This window comes from Balaenoptera physalus (assembly GCF_965194825.1).
Source record: "Balaenoptera physalus genome assembly, chromosome: 2".
Taxonomy (NCBI): domain Eukaryota; kingdom Metazoa; phylum Chordata; class Mammalia; order Artiodactyla; family Balaenopteridae; genus Balaenoptera; species Balaenoptera physalus.
The window spans coordinates 99,961,483-99,985,180 of NC_138883.1; the positions used below are offsets into that span (position 1 = coordinate 99,961,483).

Sequence of the window (23,698 nt, forward strand, 5' to 3'; positions counted from 1 at the left end):
GTTTTTTTTCCCTGTAATTGATTTCTAATCTCATAGCGTTGTGGTCAGAAGAGATGCTTAATATGATTTCAGTTTTCTTAAATTTACTGAGGCTTGATTTGTGACCCAAGATGTGATCTATTCTGGAGAATGTTCCGTGTGCACTTGAGAAGAAAATGTAATCTTCTGTTTTTGGATGGAATGTCCTATAAATATCAATTAAATCTATCTGGTCTATTGTGTCATTTAAAGCTTGTGTTTCCTTATTAATTTTCTGTTTGGGTGATCTGTCCATTGGTGTAAGTGAGGTGTTAAAAGTCCCCCACTATTACTGTGTTACTGTTGATTTCCTCTTTTATAGGTGTTAGCAGTTGCCTTATGTATTGAGGTGCTCCTATGTTGGGTGCATATATATTTATAATTGTTATGTCTTCTTCTTGGATTGATCCCTTGATCATTATGTAGTGTCCTTCCTTGTCTCTTGTAACATTCTTTATTTTAAAGTCTATTTTATCTGATATGAGTATTGCTACTCCAGCTTTCTTTTGATTTCCATTTGCATGGAATATCTTTTTCCATCCCCTCACTTTCAGTCTGTATGTGTCCCTAGGTCTGAAGTGGGTCTCTTGTAGACAGCATATATATGGGTCTTGATTTTGTATCCATTCAGTGAGCCTGTGTCTTTTGGTTGGAACATTTAATCCATTCACTTTTAAGATAATTATTGATATGTATGTTCCTATGACCATTTTCTTAATTGTTTTGGGTTTGTTTTTGTAGGTCCTTTTCTTCTCTTGTGTTTCCCACTTACAGAAGTTCCTTTAGCATTTGTTGTAGAGCTGGTTTGGTGGTGCTGAATTCTCTTAGCGTTTGCTTGTCTGTAAAGCTTTTCATTTCTCCATTGAATCTGAATGAGATCCTTGCTGGGTAGAGAAATCTTGGTTGTAGGTTCTTCCCTTTTATCACTTTAAGTAGATCATGCCACTCCCTTCTGGCTTGTAGAGTTTCTGCTGAGAAATCAGCTGTTAACCTTGTGGGAGTTCCCTTGTATGTTATTTGTCATTTTTCCCTTGCTGCTTTCAGTAATTTTTCTTTGTCTTTAATTTTTGCCAATTTGATTACTATGTGTCTCGGCGTGTCTCTCCTTGGGTTTAACCTGTATGGGACTCTCTGTGCTTCCTGGACTTGGGTGGCTATTTCCTTTCCCATGTTAGGAAAGTTTTCGACTAAAATCTCTTCAAATATTTTCTCAGGTCCTTTCTCTCTCTCTTCTCCTTCTGGGACCCCTATAACGCGAGTGTTGTTGCGTTTAATGTTGTCCCAGAAGTCTCTTAGGCTGTCTTCATTTCTTTTCATTCTTTCTCCTTTATTCTGTTCTGCAGCAGTGAATTCTACCATTCTGTCTTCCAGGTCACTTATCTGTTCTTCTGCCTTAGTTATTCTGCTATTGATTCCTTCTAAGGTATTTTTCATTTCCGTTATTGTATTGTTCATCTCTGTTTGTTTGTTCTTTAATTCTTGTAGGTCTTTTTTAAACATTTCTCACACCTTCTCAGTCTTTGCCTCCATTCTTTTTCTGAGGTCCTGGATCATCTTCGCTATCATTATTCTGAATTCTTTTTCTGGAAGGTTGCCTATCTCCACTTCATTTAGTTGTTTTTCTGGGGTTTTATCTCGTTCCTTCATCTGGTAGCTAGCCCTCTGCCTTTTCATCTTGTCTATGTTTGTGAATGTGGTTTTTGTTCCACAGGCTGCAGGATTGTAGTTCTTCTTGCTTCTGCTGTACTGCATACACCTTAAATATTCATAACCCTCTCAGGAACCTTGCTTTGGACCTAGACATCTTTGCACGACCATAGAGTCATGCTAGTAAAGTACCCTGGGTTTGATACGTTCCCTGAAACTCTTTCTCGCTTTGAAAGTCTTGTCCTCTGGGGAGATTAAGGATAAGAAAGTTTTCATTTTGAACCCAGAAAGTCCTAGTTCCTTTATATTTCCTTGGAATTCTGCTTGGAAAATGATTCATTTGTTTTTGAGCTCATCTCTCTTTCCAGCTTTATGTTATTCTACATGAACTTGAGAAACCACTTGACAGATTCATTATTCTGCCAAATCCACCAGCTCACATTTTCTACTTTCTGTATTTATTGCAGGTGACAATGTTGACAAATTTTCCCTGCTAAGTAACAGGAGTCACCTTTTATGTGGCCTAAAATAACAATTTCCTCACTGTCCTTCAGGTTCTCACCAGCAAGTCTTCCGATTTCACTAATGATATCCTTGCAGCCCTTCTAGCTTCTGCCTACCATTCAATCCTAAATCAATGCCACAGGTTTTAGGTTTTTAATATTAACACCCCACTTCCAGCATTAAATTCTATTCTAGTTAACAAACCACCATAAATTGTAGTGGTTTAAAACTGTAACAGTAGCTTATTTTGCTCACAGATCTGTCATGTGGGTAGGTATGGGTGTCAAAATCTCATCTCCGCTCTGTGCGGCTTCAGCTGGTCTGGCTTTACTGGAGCTGGGGAATCTACTTCCCAGAGGCTTACTCATATGGCTGGCAAGATATTCTTGCTGTCAGCTGGGAACTGCACCAGGTCTGTTGGTTCTTCTCCACATGGACTTCTCCATGTGGCTACTTGGGTGTTCTCACAATTTAGTGGCTGGATTTTAAGAGTAGATGGTCCAAGAAATAGGAATTGGGAGTTGCCAGTTTCTTTAAACCTCAGCCTCGACACAGAGATAGGTCACTTCTGCCATATTCTTTTGGTCAAAGTCACCCATATTCAAGGGAAGGAAATATAGGCATACCTATAATGAAAGGATTATCAAAGAATTTAAAGGCATCTTTAATCCTCCACAGTAGTCTAGCTGTGTACTCAAGGAAAAGGGGAAACAGATCTGGTGAACAGCTATCCTTTCTCTGCCACAGTGTATTCTACCCTTTTAAAATAGTAGTCATATATTCAATGGGTATGAAGTTACAGTTATACAAGTTCTAGAGATCTGCTATACAACATAGTGCCTATAGTTAATAATATGATATTGTGAATTTAAAAATTTGTTGGGAGGATAGGACTCCTGTTAAGTATTCTTACTACAGGGGAAAGGGGTGGGAGGAAAGGGACACAAAGAAACTTTTGGAGGCAATGGCTAGGTTTATAACCTTGTTTTTAGTGATTCTATCGTGGATGTATACATATATTCAGACTCATCAAACTGTGTACATTAATAAATGCAGTTTTTGTATATCAATTGCACATCAATAAGGCTGTAAAAAAAAAGTAACATGTATTTGTGATCAACATCCCATCAAGTGCTCAAAACTTATGTGTTCATCTCTGTGAATTTAGTTACTGGAGTATAATCATAGAAAGTATATTAAAAAGAAACTCAGAGATTGTGGTCAATTTTTAGATACAACATGGACAAAGGATTTCTTGTATACCTTTAAATGGCTGGAGGTTTATAACATTTGTAGAGATCTGATATTTAGACATTTTTTTCCTTATGTTGTACTAAAATCTTCTCTATTGAAAGTTTTACTCACAAGTACTAGTTTTATTTTCTTGACCATGCAAAACAAATCCAATTTCTCTTCTAATCTCTTTCTATACCACAGTCCATCATGTATTTGAAGTCAGCAGTCATGGTACTCCTGAGTTTGGTCTCAGTACTACTAGTTCTCTTAAATATATAATATCTTAAATTGAAAATAAATGCCTTCTAGATGTGACCTATTACATTTTTTTTCTTTTTAATGCAAGTTTAATTTATGTAAAGGGGAAAGCTATTAGTTTATCCATTAAAATAGTAATATTTTATGTTCAAGAAACTGTCTTATACATCTCTCAGAATTTGAACAAGAACCTTGTCAATTAGCAGAGCATTTACCATAAATTTAATTAAAAGTGAGTATTCACCTGTTACGGTAATAAATGTCTCTTACTGAAGATGTTCTACTTATATACTTGCTAGAACTACCAGAAAAATAGGATTAGGTATGTATACTCTGATTTCAATATTAAGAATCCAAATTTGAAGAAATAAATTCCTTGCCCAAGTTTGGACAAATTAATGTAAGCTTAGAACAGAATATAAGTTTCTGATTCATGTTCAATTATTTTTTTCTATTATTCCATGCTGTTAACTAATTTGTATGGATATATTTAAAGTCCACATTCAAAGTTATGACTATTTATAGTATGTATAGATCATTAACTATGTACAGTCTATTGAAATTCAAGGAATCATTTAGAGATTTTAAAAACCACGTGGAGTGTCCAAATTTTGAAATGCAGTTTTGGCAATTTAAGTGTCAGGATATCTCAGACTTACTGAAGCTGAAAGGACCCAGTGAAGATTCTGTTTTGCTGTAATACAAATACAATATTCTAATATATGGAAATTCCTTGTTTTTTTCTAACCATATTAACATATTTTTGGTTTTTAGTAATTACTCTTATTAAGACCACTAGGTGCTCAATTTTTTTGTTCTCAATTAGCAACAGTAAATTAAGTTATTTGGGTATAACAGTAATTTCCTAGTGACTCTTAATTTAAAAAGTAATGTGTTTCAAAGGGATTAGCATAGCAATCTATCAACACCTGGAATGGGCACCATATAAATATCCAATAAGTTACTCCACCTCCTCTTAAAATTAGAGAACTATGTAGTTGGAAATTTGTCATATATAAAGATAAAAGAGAAGTCTTTTGTTATCACACAGAATACAAAATCTAGCAACCTATGACTGACATTGGCATCCAGGAAGAGATGTATCACCCATCCTTTAAAAAAAAAAAAAAAAAAAGGCCTATTTTTAACTGACTTACTGACAATTTAGTAGTGAACTCTACCTATGGATGTGAGGATTTCGGAAGACCAGAGCTGTACGTGTTAAGTCCAGACTCCCAGGCATAACTCTAGTTATCTTAATTTAGTAGGTCTGCAACAGGGACTCTAAAATCAAGTGTATGTATTTGTAATAAGAAACCCAGGTGATTCTGATGTAGATGATCCATGGACCAGACTTAGAAAAACACTGGGCAGTGGCAGCTTTGTATATAGTCTCAAATTTCACTGCTTGACATGTTTCTTTTAAGTTCTCTGCAAAAGTTACTATTCACATTGTCCCAAAGCATTTTTGCTATGGATTTTAAAAGTTAGTTATACAATTAATTATGGCAACTGTAATTTAGACTCTGCCCCAGTTAGCCCAGAAAGCAAAAATGGCACAACTTTGTCTGTGATGAAAGGAGACTCAGGTTGACTCACACATAACCAGAATACTCAGGGCTATTCATTATGTGTATGATCACGATCCAACTCATTAGAGAATCCAGGCACTAAGCCTCATTCAGAATAACTTCCCAGAGTCTCTCCCATTCATGACCAAGTGTAAGTGACTTACTATATATCAGTAAAATTCAGTGGTGAAGAAGGCATTTTTGACAGTGGCATTAAAGATTAATAGTGGAAAAACCTTTGAAGTATTAGGTAGATAAAAAGGTGATAAACTTGCAAATGGTCTAAGCAAGAGATGAAATAAACTTTGCCAAAGGTAAAACAAATTTTTTTTCAATAAGTAATGGGAAATATTGGCACCACCTTAAAATGGATGCCCCATTTATCCTAGCTCTTAAGATTTGTAAGGAGACTTAGGTCATCAGTTACAAATACTAATGCTTCCATGTAAGAGTGATTTTCAAACTTTTTAATTAGAGGGAGGGGTCATGAACCTGCTGATCAATAACTTAATTTGCTTCTTCTTTTAAAAAAATTAATTAATTAATTAATTGTTATGGCTGTGTTGGGTCTTCGTTTCTGTGCGAGGACTTTCTCTAGTTGTGGCAAGTGGGGGCCACTCTTCATCGCGGTGCGCGGGCCTCTCACTATCGCAGCCTCTCTTGTTGCGGAGCACAGGCTCCAGACGCGCAGGCTCAGTAGTTATGGCTCACGGGCCCAGCTGCTCCGCAGCATGTGGGATCTTCCCAGACCAGGGCTCAAACCCGTGTCGCCTGCATTGGCAGGCAGATTCTCAACTACTGCGCCACCAGGGAAGCCCTAATTTGCTTCTTTATGCCTTAACAAACAAAATCCAACTCTGTCTTCTGCCATTTAACTGAATAATTTATGTCAGGCTCAGTTTCCTCATCTGTCAGGCTGTTTCCTCATCTGTAGAATGCAGAAATTGCAGTAAATGTTTCGGTAGCCTTTTCAGTACTACACTGTGACTCAAGAACAGAAGAGGTATAGCAGTGTGGGTAGGTCTGTGAGTTCTTGGCTGTTAAGAAGTGAGCAAAAAAGATTTGCATTTACTTCTTCACCGATTTAAACTTCTGTATCTCTTCCTCTCTTATCTTGCCTGTGGACAGTCTCCCTGATTTTACTCCAGATGCAAGACCCTGGAATCCAGTTGACTGCCTTTGTCTGAGCTGACAAAGAATTGTAGAATTCTTCAGTGTGGTGACCAAGTTTCTCACATACAGTTAATACATCTTAACAATCTTTCTCCTCGTTTATTTTCTTCCTCTTCTAGGTACAAGCCTCCCTGAAATATTTTCACATCCTGCTTTTTAAATTTCCTATCTACCCCTTCACACCTTGATCAGAGACTCACATCATTTTCCCTAAGTGTAATCAGTCAAACAAGGATTTAGCCGTCTGGAATTACCAAGATAAGCAATTTTAGTGAAGTCATTCTGGACACTATAGTGTCATTTTGATGGTTTCCTACATTTGGGCAAGTAGAGTGGGAGTCTATGAAGTGTTGGAACTTCACTCTCTGGGTCTCCTATTATGTCCATGTCTGGTTGTCCATCCTGCCCAAAGTTGAATGGAATTAAACCAACACTAATTGAGAGAAGCAGATAAAATGACTGCAGTTATATAAACTGTAAGGATTAACTAGTAACTTTAGTAAGAACTTTTGGGACATTGGATACTGATTATAAAGCAGTATCAATTAAGAAAGCTCTATAAATTAGGAGTTTGGAATTAATATATACACACTGCTATATATAACATAGATAAACAACAAGGACCTACAGTATAGCACAGAGAACTATATTCAATATCGTAATAAACTTGTAATAAACTGTAATGGAAAAAATGTGAAAAAGAATAGATATCCATATCTATATCTATATCTATTTTTTAGTGTTAATCCCAAACTCCTAATTTATGGAGCTTTGTTAATTAATACTCTTTCATCATTCATCAGTATCCAATGTCCCAAAAGTTCTTACTAAAGTTTCCTTTATAGGTTATTACAAGTTATAAAGTTACACATATATATACATATAACCGAATCACTTTGTTGTAACACCTGAAACTAACACAACATTGTAAATTAAATATACTTCAAAAAATGGTTGAAAAAAAAAGAAAGCTCTAAAACTGGGGGGGGAGGAAACAACTGGCAATTAACTTAGAACCAAACCCTCCTCGTGCCTGTAACTCTCAAACTGCAGATGAATGCTGAGCAGTTGTGAGAGTCTCAAGAATGCAGGACCTGTGCAGGGATTTCACATAAGCATCCATAAGTTTATTTTCTGAAAGCATTCCTTCTCATTCAAGATATATAACTCAGGATAAAAATCAGCCCGTTATTATTAGTGGGAGGTCATGGTTGTCACCTGTGTCTACAAACTATGTAACCAGGGCTTGGAGTTGAGGATATCAATAGAAAACCAAAGCTATACGTTTTTTAATGTGGTCTACGTGTTCTGTTTTCAGTGAAGAAGAAGCGGTCAGAAGTAAGGTAACCCTCAGCTTCTTCATCTCTGAAATCAGGATTTAAATGTTTGGCTTTGATATTTGAAAATCAGTGAAGACCACCCAAATGAGAACAGACAGAGGCTATTTATTCAGATCTTGCTCAAACGGGGAAGGCGGCCAACATCACTTTTATTTGGCTGAGACTCAACGGCAGACAGGGAAGTGGAAAAACTTTGTAGTGAAAACAGCAGGGAAGGTTTCAGGTCTAATATGATCGGAGCTCGTTGGCCTGGGGAAACGGGGGGTCACCTAGCTAGAAGAAGGCATCTTGTGTGCATGATTTGGGGGACATATTTGGCTTTCAATGCTTGGTCCTGAGTTAGAAGTCAGGGTAAAATATAAGGAAACTGGCAGCCATTGACCAAGTTCTGATCAATCTGGGCTGACTGTTGCAGAGATTTTGGGTTGGTTTCCCAAACTGGTTGTTCTGGAGATTGTGGGTCAGATTTCTGTCATATGCGGTCTGGCCCTTGTTCATTTGTATATTCAGTCTCCAAGGCTGCAAGTTTGTTGTCAGAACTGACCATGGAATGAGTTTAAGAAAAGATGCCTCTGTTGGTGTTTTTGGAGATGGTGGAAGTATTATTAGACGATAAAGGAAAGGCAATAATATTTTGGAGAGAGAAGCAAGAGGCGTGTCTCCACTGATGTAAAAAATGTTCCACCTGCTGAGGGAAGGGTACCTAGAGAAACTGTATCTAATCGTGCCTAAGGGAAGGCCAGTATAAATGTCCTCCTTTCTCCTGGCTGATAAACTGTCCACGTTGCTCTTCATAAAGATCTCAAATCCCCTGAGCATTTCAAACTTTATGTTCTGCTTCCAAAACCAGTAACAAAGTTCCAATTTTTCTAACCTGTGAACTGCTAGGGCTAAGATGTCCTTATCTCCGAAGTATGAGAAGACATACAGCCAACTCAGAGTCAGAGGAAGTTGCAAACTTATTATAAAAGAGCTATCTAGGTCATATTTTAATATTTATTTACTTTGCTAGCCTTTTTGTTATAATTTAAAGCTTATTTCTTTTTTAATACTCAGGCTCACCTGTATTTCATTTTCTTCTGTCTTTATATTCACGCTGTCCTGATTTTCCAAATTCCTACCATCTATAAGCCTTGTTGCCAAAACTTTCAGCCATCACTTACCTTGAAAGAAGACCATCTTTCTATGTACGCTGCAGCAGTCACCTGCTCACACGCACACAAATTCTGTGAGCTCTTTTCAGAGTTACCACAGCTTCCTTATCTTACCTGAGGTATCATTTTCCTCAGCTCTTCTCGACCTCCACCCTAGAGCCCTTTACTTGATCTCTATTCCTGCCCTGCCGTGGTCTGAATGCCTAAACACACATCCTCCTCCAACAATCTGCTGTCCTTCCTTTCTCCTCCCTCCTTTTTCTAGATCTACTCCTCCATCGTCCCTCCCATTTCTCTTCTTCCTTCCTCTGGACCATAAAATATATTTGTTCCAGCACTCCAACCATTCTGGTCAAACACTTAAATCCTTTTCCTACTTCATTGCCCTCCAGTAGTAAATCCGACACTCTGTTTCCTTGACTCCTGAATCCAGTCCTGGAGGAAACTCATGATGGTCCAGAGTTGCTTCCTTGTAAGTGCAGGGACCCACCCTCAACAGCGCTCCCCAGCTCCCTGGCAGGGCCACTCTGGGTCCAACTCAAGGCCCACTTTCATTCCTTGCAGAAGTTGTTTCAAACTTTTACTATTTACTCCTCCTCTTCTCTTAGGATAGAAACTTCTAGCTGTCCTTTCTCACCATCAACAAGACTTATCTGCAAGATTCTTTATTGCCTGACTCAGAGGAAGCCTTGCTCTTCATTTACATTCAAGACTAATCCTCCCACATTTACTCTGGATCCCATTTTCTCCCATTTCAACAGGGTCCTCACTCCCCCATCTATGCCCCTCTTTCATAAAATGTTGTTCTCTTTTAGACTTTCTCCCCAAGGTTTTGCCTCTAGCCATGTAGTCTTCTCTCTCTCTCTTTGAGTAAACTTGTTTACTCCGTAATTTCAGCTACCACATACATCCTGGAATTCTTCAAGCAATATCAGTAGTACAGAGTGCTTTCTGAACTCCAGGCTGGTTTACCTAATTACCTTCTGGATAGTTCCATTGACTTCTCCCTCTCTCTCTTCTTTCTCACCATTTACATAATGAGTTCTATTAATTTTACCTAACTATTTCATAAGTATTTTCATAAACCTATCAATTTTATTTATTGACTATTTCATAAGTTTTAATTTATTAAACTTCCTGCTACTGCCAAATCATTTTTTAAAAACACAACTGTAATTAAGTATTCCTGTGTTTAAAATCATACAATAGTCTTCATCAAATTTAGTTTAAATGCAAATCCCTTCATATAACACAAAAGGTCCTTCAGTATTTGACCCCTGCATCTCTCTAGCCTTTTGTTTCCCAAAGTATACTCAGAGGAACACTTTTTCTGTGGAATGTTTTACAAGATGGGATGTGGGGAATAGGAGGGGAGTAGAAGACTCTCAAATTGGCACTGGGACCAACAGCACCAGAATTACTTGAGACTTTATTATATATGCCAATTCTCAAGCTTCACCCTAGATCTACTGAATCAGGAACTCTGGTAGTAGAGCCTACCAATCTGTGTTTTAACAAGCCTGCCCAGTGATGCTGAGAAACGCTAAAGTTTGAGAACCACCATGTTAGAGAATCACAATGTACATTAGCATCTTACTACAAGAAGTCTGGAAATAACCTATTTAACTTCGTTTAAGCAAAATTTCCTCAATTTGAGCATGGACCGTGTGTGTGTGTGTGTGTGTGTGTGTGCGTGTGTGTGTGTGTGTGTGTGTGTGTGTGCATGTGTGTGTGTGTGAGATACTCACTAATATCCAGTAGAACTAATGTTAGAGAAATCTGTCAAAAGCCTGCAGCCTCACATTGCTAGTAATTCCCCAATCAATGTCATGTGCTTTTGTATTTAAGCATCCCACTGTATTACTCTACTAAATATCTCCCCCCAACCCTAGTCTGGCCAACTCCTTAGAGGAGGTATTTCAAAATTATATGCTTATTGAACAGATACATGGAATGGAACAGAAATATGTTGTAGCAACCTTAGAAGTGTTGCTAAGTCCTACTACCATGAAGATATAATCTGTTATTTCAACACTTTTTTGCATATAATGGTTCTCTCTGTATATTGATCTCTTCTTAATGGAGTGTCTTCATATCTTCTTCTTTGATATTGTGAAAGTATAATGTACATCTTATCAGCTTGTCTATACAAGCTTTTTGTATTGAAATATCCTTTATAAATATGATGACTAGAAGTTTTTTCAGCTGATCCTACACCCTGGTAACTTTCTACTTTTAAAAAATTCTCTCCCCATTATACTTTCACAGTCTTTCTTTCATATCTCTTTCCTCAATTATCTATTAACAAAATAATTTTTAGACACTATAGTACCAATGACCATATTAAGATTGACATACTAAGTCATAGCTTTATAAACCTATTGTATTTTATTTGTTATTAATGAGGTTAATATTATATATTATACTTTAATATAAATATATTTTATTAAATTTTTCTTGTGATACATATTAATTCATAGGGGTTTTAGTAAATATTAATACACTTATTACTAGCTTTCAGAATTTCTACTGCCATTATCTTAATTCTTCCAACCACAATTTCAAATGCCCCAGTAGACTTCTTAAATATTCATAAAGTGTTACTTAGAAAAACTGAGTTCCTAAGCAGTCAAGTAAGTATTCTTATATAATGGTTGTACTACATGTTTCAAACATGCAGTTTATTCAAATGCACTAGTAAAATACATAAAGCATGATTTATGATACTGATATGTGGTACGTAAAAACTTCATGACTCAGCATCAAGTTTGGTTTATTCTGATGCAACATACAGAATTTTATGCAAAAACATTACCAACTGTAATCCTCTGATGTCATAAAAAAGTAATCTGTGACAGCTAAGGGACTTTGGAATGAATGTATATTCAACTACTTTGGTCTCTCCCCTTTCACAGATCACTCTTTGCAGAATGATGATAAGTGACTCTGGTGTTAGACATGTCATCTGTAGTCATTTATTTTTATTTAATCACATTACTTGAAATGTTAGGCATATAGTTCGGCTATATACACATCATGATGATTAATGATAGTATTCTCATATAGTCCACCGTGGTCATCAGAACTAATTTTACTTACAGTCTTCACAACTCACCAGGTTCTCTGGCTTTCTAACTACATCATAGAGAAGGAAATCTATTGAGCTTAATGTAATGAATAAATAATTATGTTATTGTGACCATAATAAATTCCTGTTCATAAAAGAAAGATAAATTTCAATAGAAAATGTAACTTAATAATAGGCAAAGTCAGACATTTGTAAGCCTTTTTTTTATTAAAGATCTTCTGATGTGCCTTGGTGTACCTAAGGAATTAAAAGAGGAAGGCTGCCAGAGTTTCAAGTGGTTCTCAGGGACCAGATATATAAGATTCTTAAGATCCTTTGGAGACTGCTTATAGTTCATTCTGGCAATTTGAAGTAATTTGTCCTAGCCACTAATTTTTTGACTATTTTAGCTCTTCAACTTTTAGTATCTGTTAAATTTTGAGCTTAAAGGTAAATCAACAGCATTTGGAAGCACCCTAGGAAAATTTAAGTCCCTAAAGGTGCATTATAGTCTGTGTATGAGGTCTCTAACAGTAAGTGGATTTAATACAGGGTTATATTTTAACTTAAGGGAGAATAATAATAGTGTGATGACTCATCCAAATCTGGTTACGTGTCTTGGGCAGCATTAGACGATAGGCATACAACCATTCAGCAGAGGGTGGCTGTTCTTTGCAAAAGACATGGTAGTTGGATAGGGCAAAAGATTGCATCAAGTAAAATCTAATCCTCCTTTTGTATGAGAGCCCATAAATTTCCTGAGCTACACATTGGAGTTTTCAGATATCCTGGATGTATGAGATTATAAATAATTCAGCAAAAACAGTCAAGGAAACGATATGCTTCCCACTGAGTCATATACTTGAGGGAAAATTGTCTCGTCTTTCTCTTTTTTGCCTAATTTAAAAAAGTAAATGTGAAAGAAGTGTTATAAGAATGCCCACCAGACAAAGTGACCAGAATAATTTATTTGTGTGTTCAAAGGAATTGTGTTTGTTGAGTATGAAGTTTATATGTTAAACATTCAAAATTGTTATTATACCCTGTTAATCTCACTGTAAATTTAGATCATCGAGGCAACACTCTTTCTAGAGGTGAGAGGGGAGAATTCATTCAGTATGGTAAATCAAGAAGGATTCCAATATGATTTAAATACACATACATGCACAAAAAAGATAGACAGACTTACTAAGTTTTTGTTAACAAGATACATTTGTGAGTGGAATGAGAGAGTTCCAGACCATTCATGCAACTTGTATATGCTGTCCTATTTAACAGTACTGGCTTTGTAACCAGGCAGCCTTGCTTGAGTTCAGTCCACTTTACTACCAGTGTGACTATGGACAAAATATTTAGGCAGGACAAATTTTATACACAACACACACACACACACATCATTGTACAAACAGAATTCAACCTTTTGCCTTGGAAGAAGCCACATTAAAGGGATAATTTCTACAATAATAATTCCTAAGTTCATGAACTGCAATAGAGGAAGAGAAACCTCCATTCCAGAACCAAAGTATTTAGGAATTCAAGCCTGACCATTGTGACTTTACCCTACAGGATGCATTCAATGAAGAGAGGAAACCTGAATTTAATAGCTTTGGCTGGCATGATCTGAGAGTTGTTCCATTACCCCTTTTCTCTGATCCTCCTGTTTGACAATGACATCTAACTAAAGTCATACCATTTAACCTTTTCTTTTGCATGTGTGTGACCTTGTGAGCAGAGTAAGAAACGGGACATTCCTCGGGAAGATCAGGGACCAACCACCAAGAATTTGGATTTTTGGCCCCAACTTATTACACTGATGGTCACGATTATTGATGAGGATAAAACTGCCTACACTCCTGCCCTGAATCAGTAAGTATACTGTTTTGGTAATAAATTGATTTTATTCCACTAAAGTGAAGAAAACAAAATATTTGAAGTATGGCTTATACTCTCATGACAATGACAAACTTTTCCAAAATCAAGCTATAGAAAGCAGTATATTTTTACTTTTATCAGTAAATATTAATTCAGTAATATTATGGATTTTTAGTTTCAGCCCCATACAGAGTGATTATTTGGATATGGAGACAAATATTTCCCACAAATTTATTTTTATTTGATGTAGAAAAATTTCTTCTTTCCACTGGTTTCTTTCATTGTCTTAAAAGAAAAAAAAATGCAATCCCCCAAAACTAAAAAGAATGTTAAAGAGTTAGTATTAAACATATTCCACTGTGACTTTATTAATAGTAAGGATTTTTCAAAAAAACTTGCTTTCAAAATAGTTGTGTATGCTAGATGTAACAAATTTAATGCAGTATTTAAGAGAACAAGTCCATTTTCTCAAATAACCTAAGCCTATGCCTCCATGCATAGAATTTATAAATTATGAGCAGGTTGGCAAGGCAAATGAATTAAAATTCATGGCTGTTCTAGAAGACTCTGAAATCATCAACTTAGCGACTTAACACTAGCTATGAGACCTTGGGCAAATTATCTAATTTCCCTGGGTCTCAGTTTCCTCATGTATAAAATAAGGATATATTACCAGATAATTTCCAAGATCCAGTCCACCTTTAATGTTGCACATTTAGGATTTATTTCACGCCCACACTTCGATAGCTATACAACCAAAATAACAGCTGACTCTGCCCGCAGGGCATTTGCAATCTGGTAATGGAGAGAGTATCCTGACATATTGGTCATACCTGAAAACCTGTGGGCAGCAGGAATAGCAGAAATAGACAAACGATGAAGTACATTCAGGCTTAATAGGGAGAACTGGTTTTATTATTTCTAATTTTTTGTACTGGTCAAGACAGTTAGGGTCAAAAAGCTTGTGTGGAATACAATTGAAATTCCAATTATAGAAGAAATACATGTAAGTATTCCAATTTTTATCCTTTCCTGTTTCTTCACCACCCATTTTCACCTGCCCTGAATTTCTTCTAAATGTGGAGAAAGTATTCCTCTCTTTGATAGGCAATGACAGCATCGTTAGGTTTACCTTTACACTTTCTTCTTCCTTTTCTCCTTATATCCACCTTTTCTGCCTGATGCCAGAGTGTATCATGATGACCATCTGTAGAGATTTTCTCTTATTCTCTTCTGATAGCTCAGGACTAGATCCTCTCTTTTAACATATGGCATGTCCTCAGTTCCTCCTGGACAGCTTTGTGGTTAGATATGTTTTCTCATTCATTCTTTGGATCTTTCTTGAAGATACAGTAGATTTCCTAAAGGTAGGGACATCAGTAACTTGTTTTAAGACTGTGCCCGCGGGCTGGGGTAGGTCAGTTGATTAATGAGAATGGAATGAAAACAAACATCTGCTGAGAAATGCTAATTAAAAGTTATTTGAAAGGATTTTATTTTTAATCAAATGAATTCTTTACATTTATCAAATATTAAGGATATGACTATTAAAAGATACATTATAAAATCATGGAATCAAAGTTCCCCAGAATCATCCTTAATCATATACCATTAAAGATATACAAAGATTTTAGTTACTTTTTTGTGACTGTGTTAAAGGAAGTGGAGGGAATGCATTTACTTATGGCAAAAATAAATTTTAAATTATGAGCTAAATTAAGTCTACTAAGTATAAAAATGAGCAAGGACACAAGGAAAGAAGAGAAATGTCTTTGTCTTGCTTTTTATTTTTGTTTATAGTGTCAGAGTTTGGAGTCACTTTTGTTCCAATGAAAACCTAGTTCTAATAAAGTTGAATGCTTTCCCTCTTTTGGGAATCTATGCTTTATGATTGTATTTGCTCAGATTTTGAAGATGTTCTAAAGATTTTTTGCTTACTAAGGATCATTGCATTTTGGTTCTCATTTAATTAAATCTATATTTTAAGTGAACTCACCTAGATAGCAAGTTGTGCTCTTAGTGGCCAATGTTGCATTTGTGTAATTTGGTGAGATTTCCATTCATGCATGTTTCTTTATTTGTGCAATGTGTCATCACATTTAGGCATCACTAATTATCTCACTGGGTAGTTAGACTATTAGGATCAACTAGGCTGATAGTTGCGAATGTAGATTCTGAGCTCCATCCCAAATCTACGGAGTTAAAATCTGAATTTGGCACAGAAGTCTGCATTATTAATAAAGTATCCCTTGTGTGGTTTTTATACACCAGAGTATGAAGGCACAGGTCAGTTTGTGAAGGACATGTCCAGCTAAAACAAATTTTGGTTTTATTTCGAAGGTAATGGCAAGAGAACGGATGATTTAAAAATATGTCTTATTTTTATATCTTTCTTATTTTTATATCTAAGATTATTGATATAAATAATTGAATGAAGTATTCATGGTTATTTTGACTAAACAAATATTGCAAGCATTTGCTTATTCAAGTTTGATAACAATTTATAATAATTGCAGAAAGTAAACATGAGGGGAAGGATTTGTTTTATTTTGTACACTAGTATGTATCCAGGCATATATATTGGTTGAATTAATGAATACATTAAAGTAAATCCATATGTGTAATTGGTATCTGTTCTCTCTGTTCCTACTCCATTGATTAACTGATGTACTAGAGTATTTCTTTGAGTGATACGTCTTCACATTTTAAAGATGAATTTTATGAAGTGGCTTTCCAGGTGTTTCTATTTCATTGAAACTGAAAACTATTAAGCACAGTATTTTCAGATCTTTCAATGTGGATCTCTCTCTCTCTCCCTTTTAAATAGATGTATTGAGGTATAACTGAATACAGTTAAAAATTTAATTAGTTTTGACATATGCATCTAACCATGAAACCATCACCACAATCAAGATAATAAAGATATCCGTAACCCCCATAAGTTTCTGTGTGCCTTGTGTAACCCCAGGCAACCAATGGTCTGCTTTCTAATACTACAAATTAGTTAGAAATTTTTATCCTTTTGTATAAAGGAATAGTATATTATGTACATTTCTTTGTCTAATTTCTTTCACTAATTACAACTATTTTGAGATTTATCCAGGTGGTTGTGGGTATCAATACTTCATCTCCTTTTATTTCTAAGTAATATTCTACTATATAGATACACCACAAAATGTTTATCCATTCATCTGTTAGGATTAGGGTTAAGGTTAGGGGGTAAATTTGGATTTTTTTTCAAGATTAGGTTTCTGTGAATATTTGTTTGCAAGATTTTGTGTAGACATATTCTTTTATTTTCCTTGGGTCATGTAATATGTACATGTTTAATATTTCTTAAAACTGCCAAACCACTTTCCAAAGTATTTGTACATTTCCAACACTTAGTACAATTAGACTTTTTACTTTTAGCCATTCAAATAAGTGTAGTGATATCTCCTTGTGGTTTTAATTTGCACTTTCCTAAATACTGATATTGACCATCTTTTCATCTGCTTATTTGCAATACATATATCTTCTTTGGTGAAATGTCTGTTCATATCTTTTTGCCATTTCCAAATTGGGATGTTTATCTTCTTATTAATGAGTTGTAATGGCTCTTTAATTATACTAAATAAAGGTCTACTGTTACGTAAATGTTGCAATATTTTCTCCTAGTTTGTGACTTTCTTTTCCATTTATTACTAGTTTCTTTTGGAGAGCTGTTTTTAAGAAAATAATTGATAGAGTAGTCCAATTTGTTGATTATTTTCTTTTATAATTTGGGCTTTCTGTGTCCTATTTAAGAAATCGTTGCAACACCCACAGTCAAGTTGCAATACTGTAGTTTTCTTCTAGATATCTTACATTGAGATCTATAGTTCATCTCCAGTTATTTTTTGTATACAGTATGATATAGAGTTTAAGATTATTTGGGATTTTTTTTATATGTTTAATCTTTTCAGCTCTATTTGTTAGAAAAATTATCCTATCCCCATCGAATTGCTTTGGTAACTTTGTCAAAAATCAATTAATTATATGTGTGAGTCCAATTCCGTACTCTCTGTTCTATTGATCCGTATATCTATGGGTCTAGTAGTGATTAACTTCAGCTTTTGTCTGGAAAACTCTTTGTCTCTCCTTCAATTCTGAAGGACAACTTTGCCAAGTAGAATATTATTGGTTGGCGGGTTTTCTCTTTCAGCATTCTGAAAAATCATTCCACTCCCTCCTGGCTTGCAAAGTTTCTGCTGAAAAATTCACTGATAGTCTTATGGGGATCCCCTTCAATGTAACAAACTTCTTTTATCTTGCTGCTTTTAGGATTCTCTCTTTGTCTTTTATATTTTCTCTTTGCTGAAATCCTCACTTTGTTCATGCAGTGTTCTCTGACCTCAGTGAGCATCTTTATGACCATTATTTTGAACTCTCTATTGGGTAAATCACTTATCTCTATTTTATTAAGGTCAGTTACAGGTGATTTATCTTGTTCTTTTGTTTGGAACATATTTCCTTATTATTTTTTTTTTCATTTTCCTTGACTCTGTTTTGGTTTCTGCACATTAGATTAGACAACCACCTCTCCCAGTCTGGACAGACTGTCTCTTCAATCAGCCCAGCCCAAGCTCCTGTTTGTCTCTCAAACCTTTATGGTTGTCCAAGCTGCCATCTTTGTTCTTAGCGGCTCCCTAATTGAGGGTGTGCCAAGACCAGTCAATGTTTCAAGGAAAAGGATAAAAGTCAGCACCTAGATGCAGGCTCACTAAAAGCTGTACCCTCAGGCAATAGATGGGAAAAGATATAGTTAAGCCCCTTCGAAGGAGAAATTGGAAGATGGGCATTATTGCCTGCTTTCTCTGCACTGAGCCCAGGTGGATAGCCATGACAGTGGGGGAGGGACAAGCGGGGTGCTTCTGCACCTGTTGAAAAGCTGCTTGTTTTGTTTGCTGTAGTCCTGTGGGACTTGTGAATGAAAGACCACTGGCTATCAGAGCTACGTGATTTGGGAACCCATCCCTCAGCTTGCAGCCATAAAAGTTGATGCATTAAATATGTGGACAAGCTCCTTCCAGGGAAGTACTGGTGGTTTGTTTTCATTGTTGGATCAAGCAAGAGGGAGAATGCAGGGAAGTGCCCACCAGCTCCTCTGGGCTCTAAGAAAGATCTCAGCCAGCCTCTAGATGCATGCTAAATTAGAAGCCAGACCCTCAGGCATCAACTTGTAAAGTATGCAGTCAAACCCCTCCAGGGCAAGACTGGGAGATGGGCATTTTTGCCTGCTCTTTCTGGGCTGAGCATTGAGGAGACAGCCACAGGGAGTGATGTGCACCCACTGACACATGCTTCTTTATTTGCCATAGTCCTGTGAGCCACTGGATTTCTCTCAGTGGGAATTTCTCCATGTGTAGTTGTACATTCATTGCATCTGTGGGTGGAGGGAAGTTCAGGAGACTCCTATGTTGCCATCTTGGTTCCTCCCAAAACTACTTGTTCTTGATTGTGTTTTTGTTATTTGTCTTTCAAGGAATTTTTCTATTTAATCTAAGTGGCAATTTGCTGTTGTATAGTTGCTCATGACATTTCTCTATTATGCCTTTAATGTCTATAAAATCTGAAGTCATTTCTCTTCTCTCATTCTTAATATTGACATTTTGTATCTTCTCTCTGTTTTCCTGTCTAACTGGCTAGACATTTATGAATTTTATTAGTCTTCTGGGAAAAAAAAAGAAACAGATTTTGGTTTCATTAAATCTCAATATTGTTTTTGGTTTTAAAGTAAATTGGTGTCTTCTCTATTTCTTATTATGTTCTTTCTTTTGTAAGTGTAGATAACTGTTAAGTGGCTCCAGCAGTAATCCAGTGAGAAAATATGAGGACTTTGGATAAGATGATGGAGAGGTAGGATGAGATCTGAGAAATATTTAGGAGATAAGTCAAGAGATCTTTTTGACTAACTGCATTGAGTGGAAGGTTAGGAAAGAAGATGGAGACAATGAACACACTGTATTTATGGGAGCACCATTAATTGAGATAATAAATTCAGGAGGAAGTTTCAGTTTAAGGAAGTACATAGTTAAAAGAAAGAAGTATACAGTGAGTTATATTTGGATATATAGAGATTTGGCTATCTGTATGACTTCCATGAATCACATGCAGTAGGCAATTGTATACTTCGCTGTGAAATTCCTTTAGACTGACAACAACTAAATGTATAATGTAGGGGAGGGTCACTAAATATGCTTGAAAGTAAGAAATCTCATATCTTTTAAAATATTCATGTAATTATACTCTCAGATTATTTAAATTATTGTGACTTAACATTACTTTGTTTTTGTAATGCTGACCAAAATGTAAGCAAAAATATGTTTCATCCATTCTACGGTCCTGTGTATTTGCATGTATTTTATTATTGTCTGTAATTTCTTTTAGCATCTTTCCAAAGTATACATACAGTGAAGGCTCAATTTATTTTCTCTCTGCATTAAGAGTATATATCAGAGAGGCTCCAATGTGTTGAATAGAAAATGGAACAGTTTTCAAAAATCTGCTGTTTCATTTGTGAAGATGAGGTATGCTGCTTTCATTTTGTCAAGGCTGTGGGATAAGCCATAACATTATTTTCAAATTTTATGTTTTAAAAGATAGTATACTTCATTTGCTGCAGTGAGAAAATTGGGTTTAAGCTACTTTGATCAAGGATTTACATCTTCTTTCTGTTTTGGAACTAATGCTCTTCAAAGTATTAAAGCTGTTGATGTCTTTGCTTGCACTGTGGCTTCCCTAAATTATTTTTCTATTTAAAACTTTGTTACAAAACTGTTCATTATGCTAAAAAGTAGAGAGAGTATACAATGGAGCTGTATATCCATAACTCAAACTCAACAATTACTAAGATTTTGTCATATTTTCTTCACCTATACACTGAGCTTTATTATTCTTTTTTTCCCCTTTGCTGAATTCTTTTAAACAAATCTCAGACATATATCATTTCATCCTTAAAAATTATGGTTATTTTCTTACATATGACAATGTCATTTTCACAACTATAACACTAACAGTAATGCATTAGTATTGTGTACCCCTTCCCGTAATCAAATGCTGCTGTGTTTCTTTAAAAATCCCTTTTTACATTTGTTTTGTTTTAGTCAGGATTCAGATGAGGTCCACATACTACATTTTGGTTATTTTGTGTCATAAGTCTCTTTCATCATAATCCCTCTCCCTTAACTTCTCTTTCATCCATACCACTGCTTTCTTAAAGAAGCCATGTTCATTGTCCTTTAGAATGTTCTACTTTCTGGATCATTCTGCTTGTCCCTTTCTTTTATTTAATTTGTTCCACCGTATTCTGTACTCCCCATAGCTGAGCATTAGCTTAAAGGCTATCTTTCAGATCCTTTTTTTTTTTTTTTTTTTTCAAGAATAACTCACAGGTGACTCTGTGTACTTCATACTCCCATCACATCCACGGTCACATTAAGTCTGGTTGTTCCCCCTGTGGTCATGCCAAGATTGATCAGTGCTGCCAGCCTGATCCTTCCATTTCAGTGTTTCTGTTGACCTCTCCTCTAATGCTTTCATTTACTTATAATCATTTCATAATAAGTTATTCAATTAGGGATGGAAAAATTGTGATTTTATAATGTTATTTGTTCAACATTTATTTAGTTAGAATTTTTCTGTGAAGAAGGACTTGCCTTCATCAACTAGGGCTGCTTATCTGGTTATTGTTGATGAAAATAATCAATAAATAACCTATATTAGGAATAGAAAAGAACTTTATTTGAGTCAAACTGAGAACTCTAGCCTAGAAAACAGCCTCCCAGAAAACTCCGAGGAACTGCTCCGTAGAAGCATGATTATCAACACAGTTTTATATCTTGTCAGAACAAAGAACATGAAACAAGCCAGGGATACATTCCTTCAAGGTTTCAAAAAAAACAAATCAGCACATACACAGTGAGTCAGTATAACCTTGGCACCTGGGAAGGGAATCTTATCATTGAAGGAGTACCAGCATTGGTGCCCCAGGAAGGGAAGCATCTAATCTTTAGTTTTAACATGGTCTTTCTTTACTTCTGCTCAGTACACCCTGTTTTTTAATAATTAAAGCACAAGCACAGTTTATGTTTGATAGGCCACAAACAGGCTGTTGTAATTAACATAAAATTCAAGTTAACTCATATATAAGCCAGAATGACTTCCCCATATTGCAGTATGTGAAAATTTCTTGTATCATTACCCTGAAATAGAACAAGTATAGGAAAGATAAGGCAAATATTCAATTCTTTCTTTTAAAGATTTTTATTTCATTCTTTTTTTCTGCTCTATTTACTTTTATTATTTTTCATTAAAATTCTCATTTAAATAAATATGTTTTGAATATTTGATAGTTGCCAGGTACTATGCAAAGCTGGGGCCACAAAGATTTAATCGGGAAAGAGATACACAAAATCAAACATGAACCTTAAACTGTGCCTGCCACAATCACAAGTCATTCTGAGATCAAATTCCTCACCTTACTCCCTTGTTAAGGTAACCTAATGAGAAAAACTAGATTTGGAATTAGACTAAGAAATCCAGAGATTGAGATAGTTGACAAGAATAGACATTGAAAGGTTATGAGTTTGGAGGTGGCTATAGTAAGTGATCCAAAATTAAGAATAAATCAAAATGATGTGTAAATAGAAGCCAGGAGATAAACATGGTTGAAGGAGAAGAAGGCAGTTTTCAGTAAAAGAAGGGAAAGGATGCTTGCAAGGAAAAGCAGAAACGATGAGAATAGCAGAGTCTTGGTATTGGTGGACTTCTTAAGTGAGGATCCTGGCTGTGGTCGCTCACTGCACTCCCCTGATGCCTTCACCTCGGAAGGAGCTTTTTGCTCCTGGTGCCAGGAGACTGACTACTGGTGTTTGCTCCATCTATTAAACCAAGTTCAGCTTTCCTTGGGCTCCAGTACAATGTGGCAAGGCAGTTTAGTCTTGTTTCTCCATTATGCAAAGTATACTTATCAAAATTACCTTTTAGTTATTTGCAGTTCCTTGAGTCTGTGATCCTTATAGCTAAAGTAGCATAACTAAACCATTATATTACATGGAGCAACATGTGTATTCCACTGTAGTTGCAGTTAGGTTGCTGTTAAAGTGTAAAGGAATGCTTCAATTTTGATTGCTGGGATATAAGCAAACAATATATTTCCTATGAGTAAACAGTTCTGCAGAGCTAGGGTTTACATTGGGGAGAATGGATAGCCAGAAAATCTGAAAACCTGGGCTAAAACTACCTGAATAAAAGCACACACACACAAAAAAGAAGTCATTTTGAAAGCTTTTACTAATGTTAATTACAGTCAACTTAAATTTTAAAATAGATAAGGTGTTTCTCTGCAAATTGCCAAAACAATAATATATTATCTGGAAAGAATGAGAATATTTTTGTAAGAGCATAAGAGTACTGTTGTAAGATTGCTAACTAAGAATTGTACTAATTCAGTCACTTCTGAAGATTTCAATTTTCTGCCTCCCTGACTGCACATCGTAGAGAAAACAAAAGGTTCATCTTGGATTTTCAGTTTATTATGCTTGCCAGATGATTTATGTACAACTAGATATCTATGTTATAAATATTACAACCATCGTATAGGGAACCATGGGAAATTCATTGGAGCCAGACACTGTACTAAGCATTTTTTACAGTTTAATGTTTAATTGAATCCTAAATGTAATTGTAATAGAATCAGTGCTGTTAACATCCCCAAAGTGCAGACGATGAAACTGAAGCACAGTTAGTAAGTGGCAGAAGTATAATCTAAGCAACCCTCTGCATTAACAAAACGATTAATTGTAGGGAAAAATCCCATAAGTAAGGGCATTAATCCTT

At 35.7% G+C, this 23,698-nt stretch overlaps 1 protein-coding gene across 1 annotated transcript in view; it reads left to right on the plus strand.

Moving 5' to 3' along the window:
• Positions 1 to 23,698, plus strand: part of UNC13C (unc-13 homolog C) — a 774,694-nt gene that overhangs the window by 527,969 nt on the left and 223,027 nt on the right. The window contains exon 19 of the mRNA XM_082444694.1: positions 13,701 to 13,834. Within this exon, the coding sequence (XP_082300820.1) occupies positions 13,701 to 13,834 (134 nt within the window). The remainder of the gene's footprint in view (positions 1 to 13,700; positions 13,835 to 23,698) is intronic.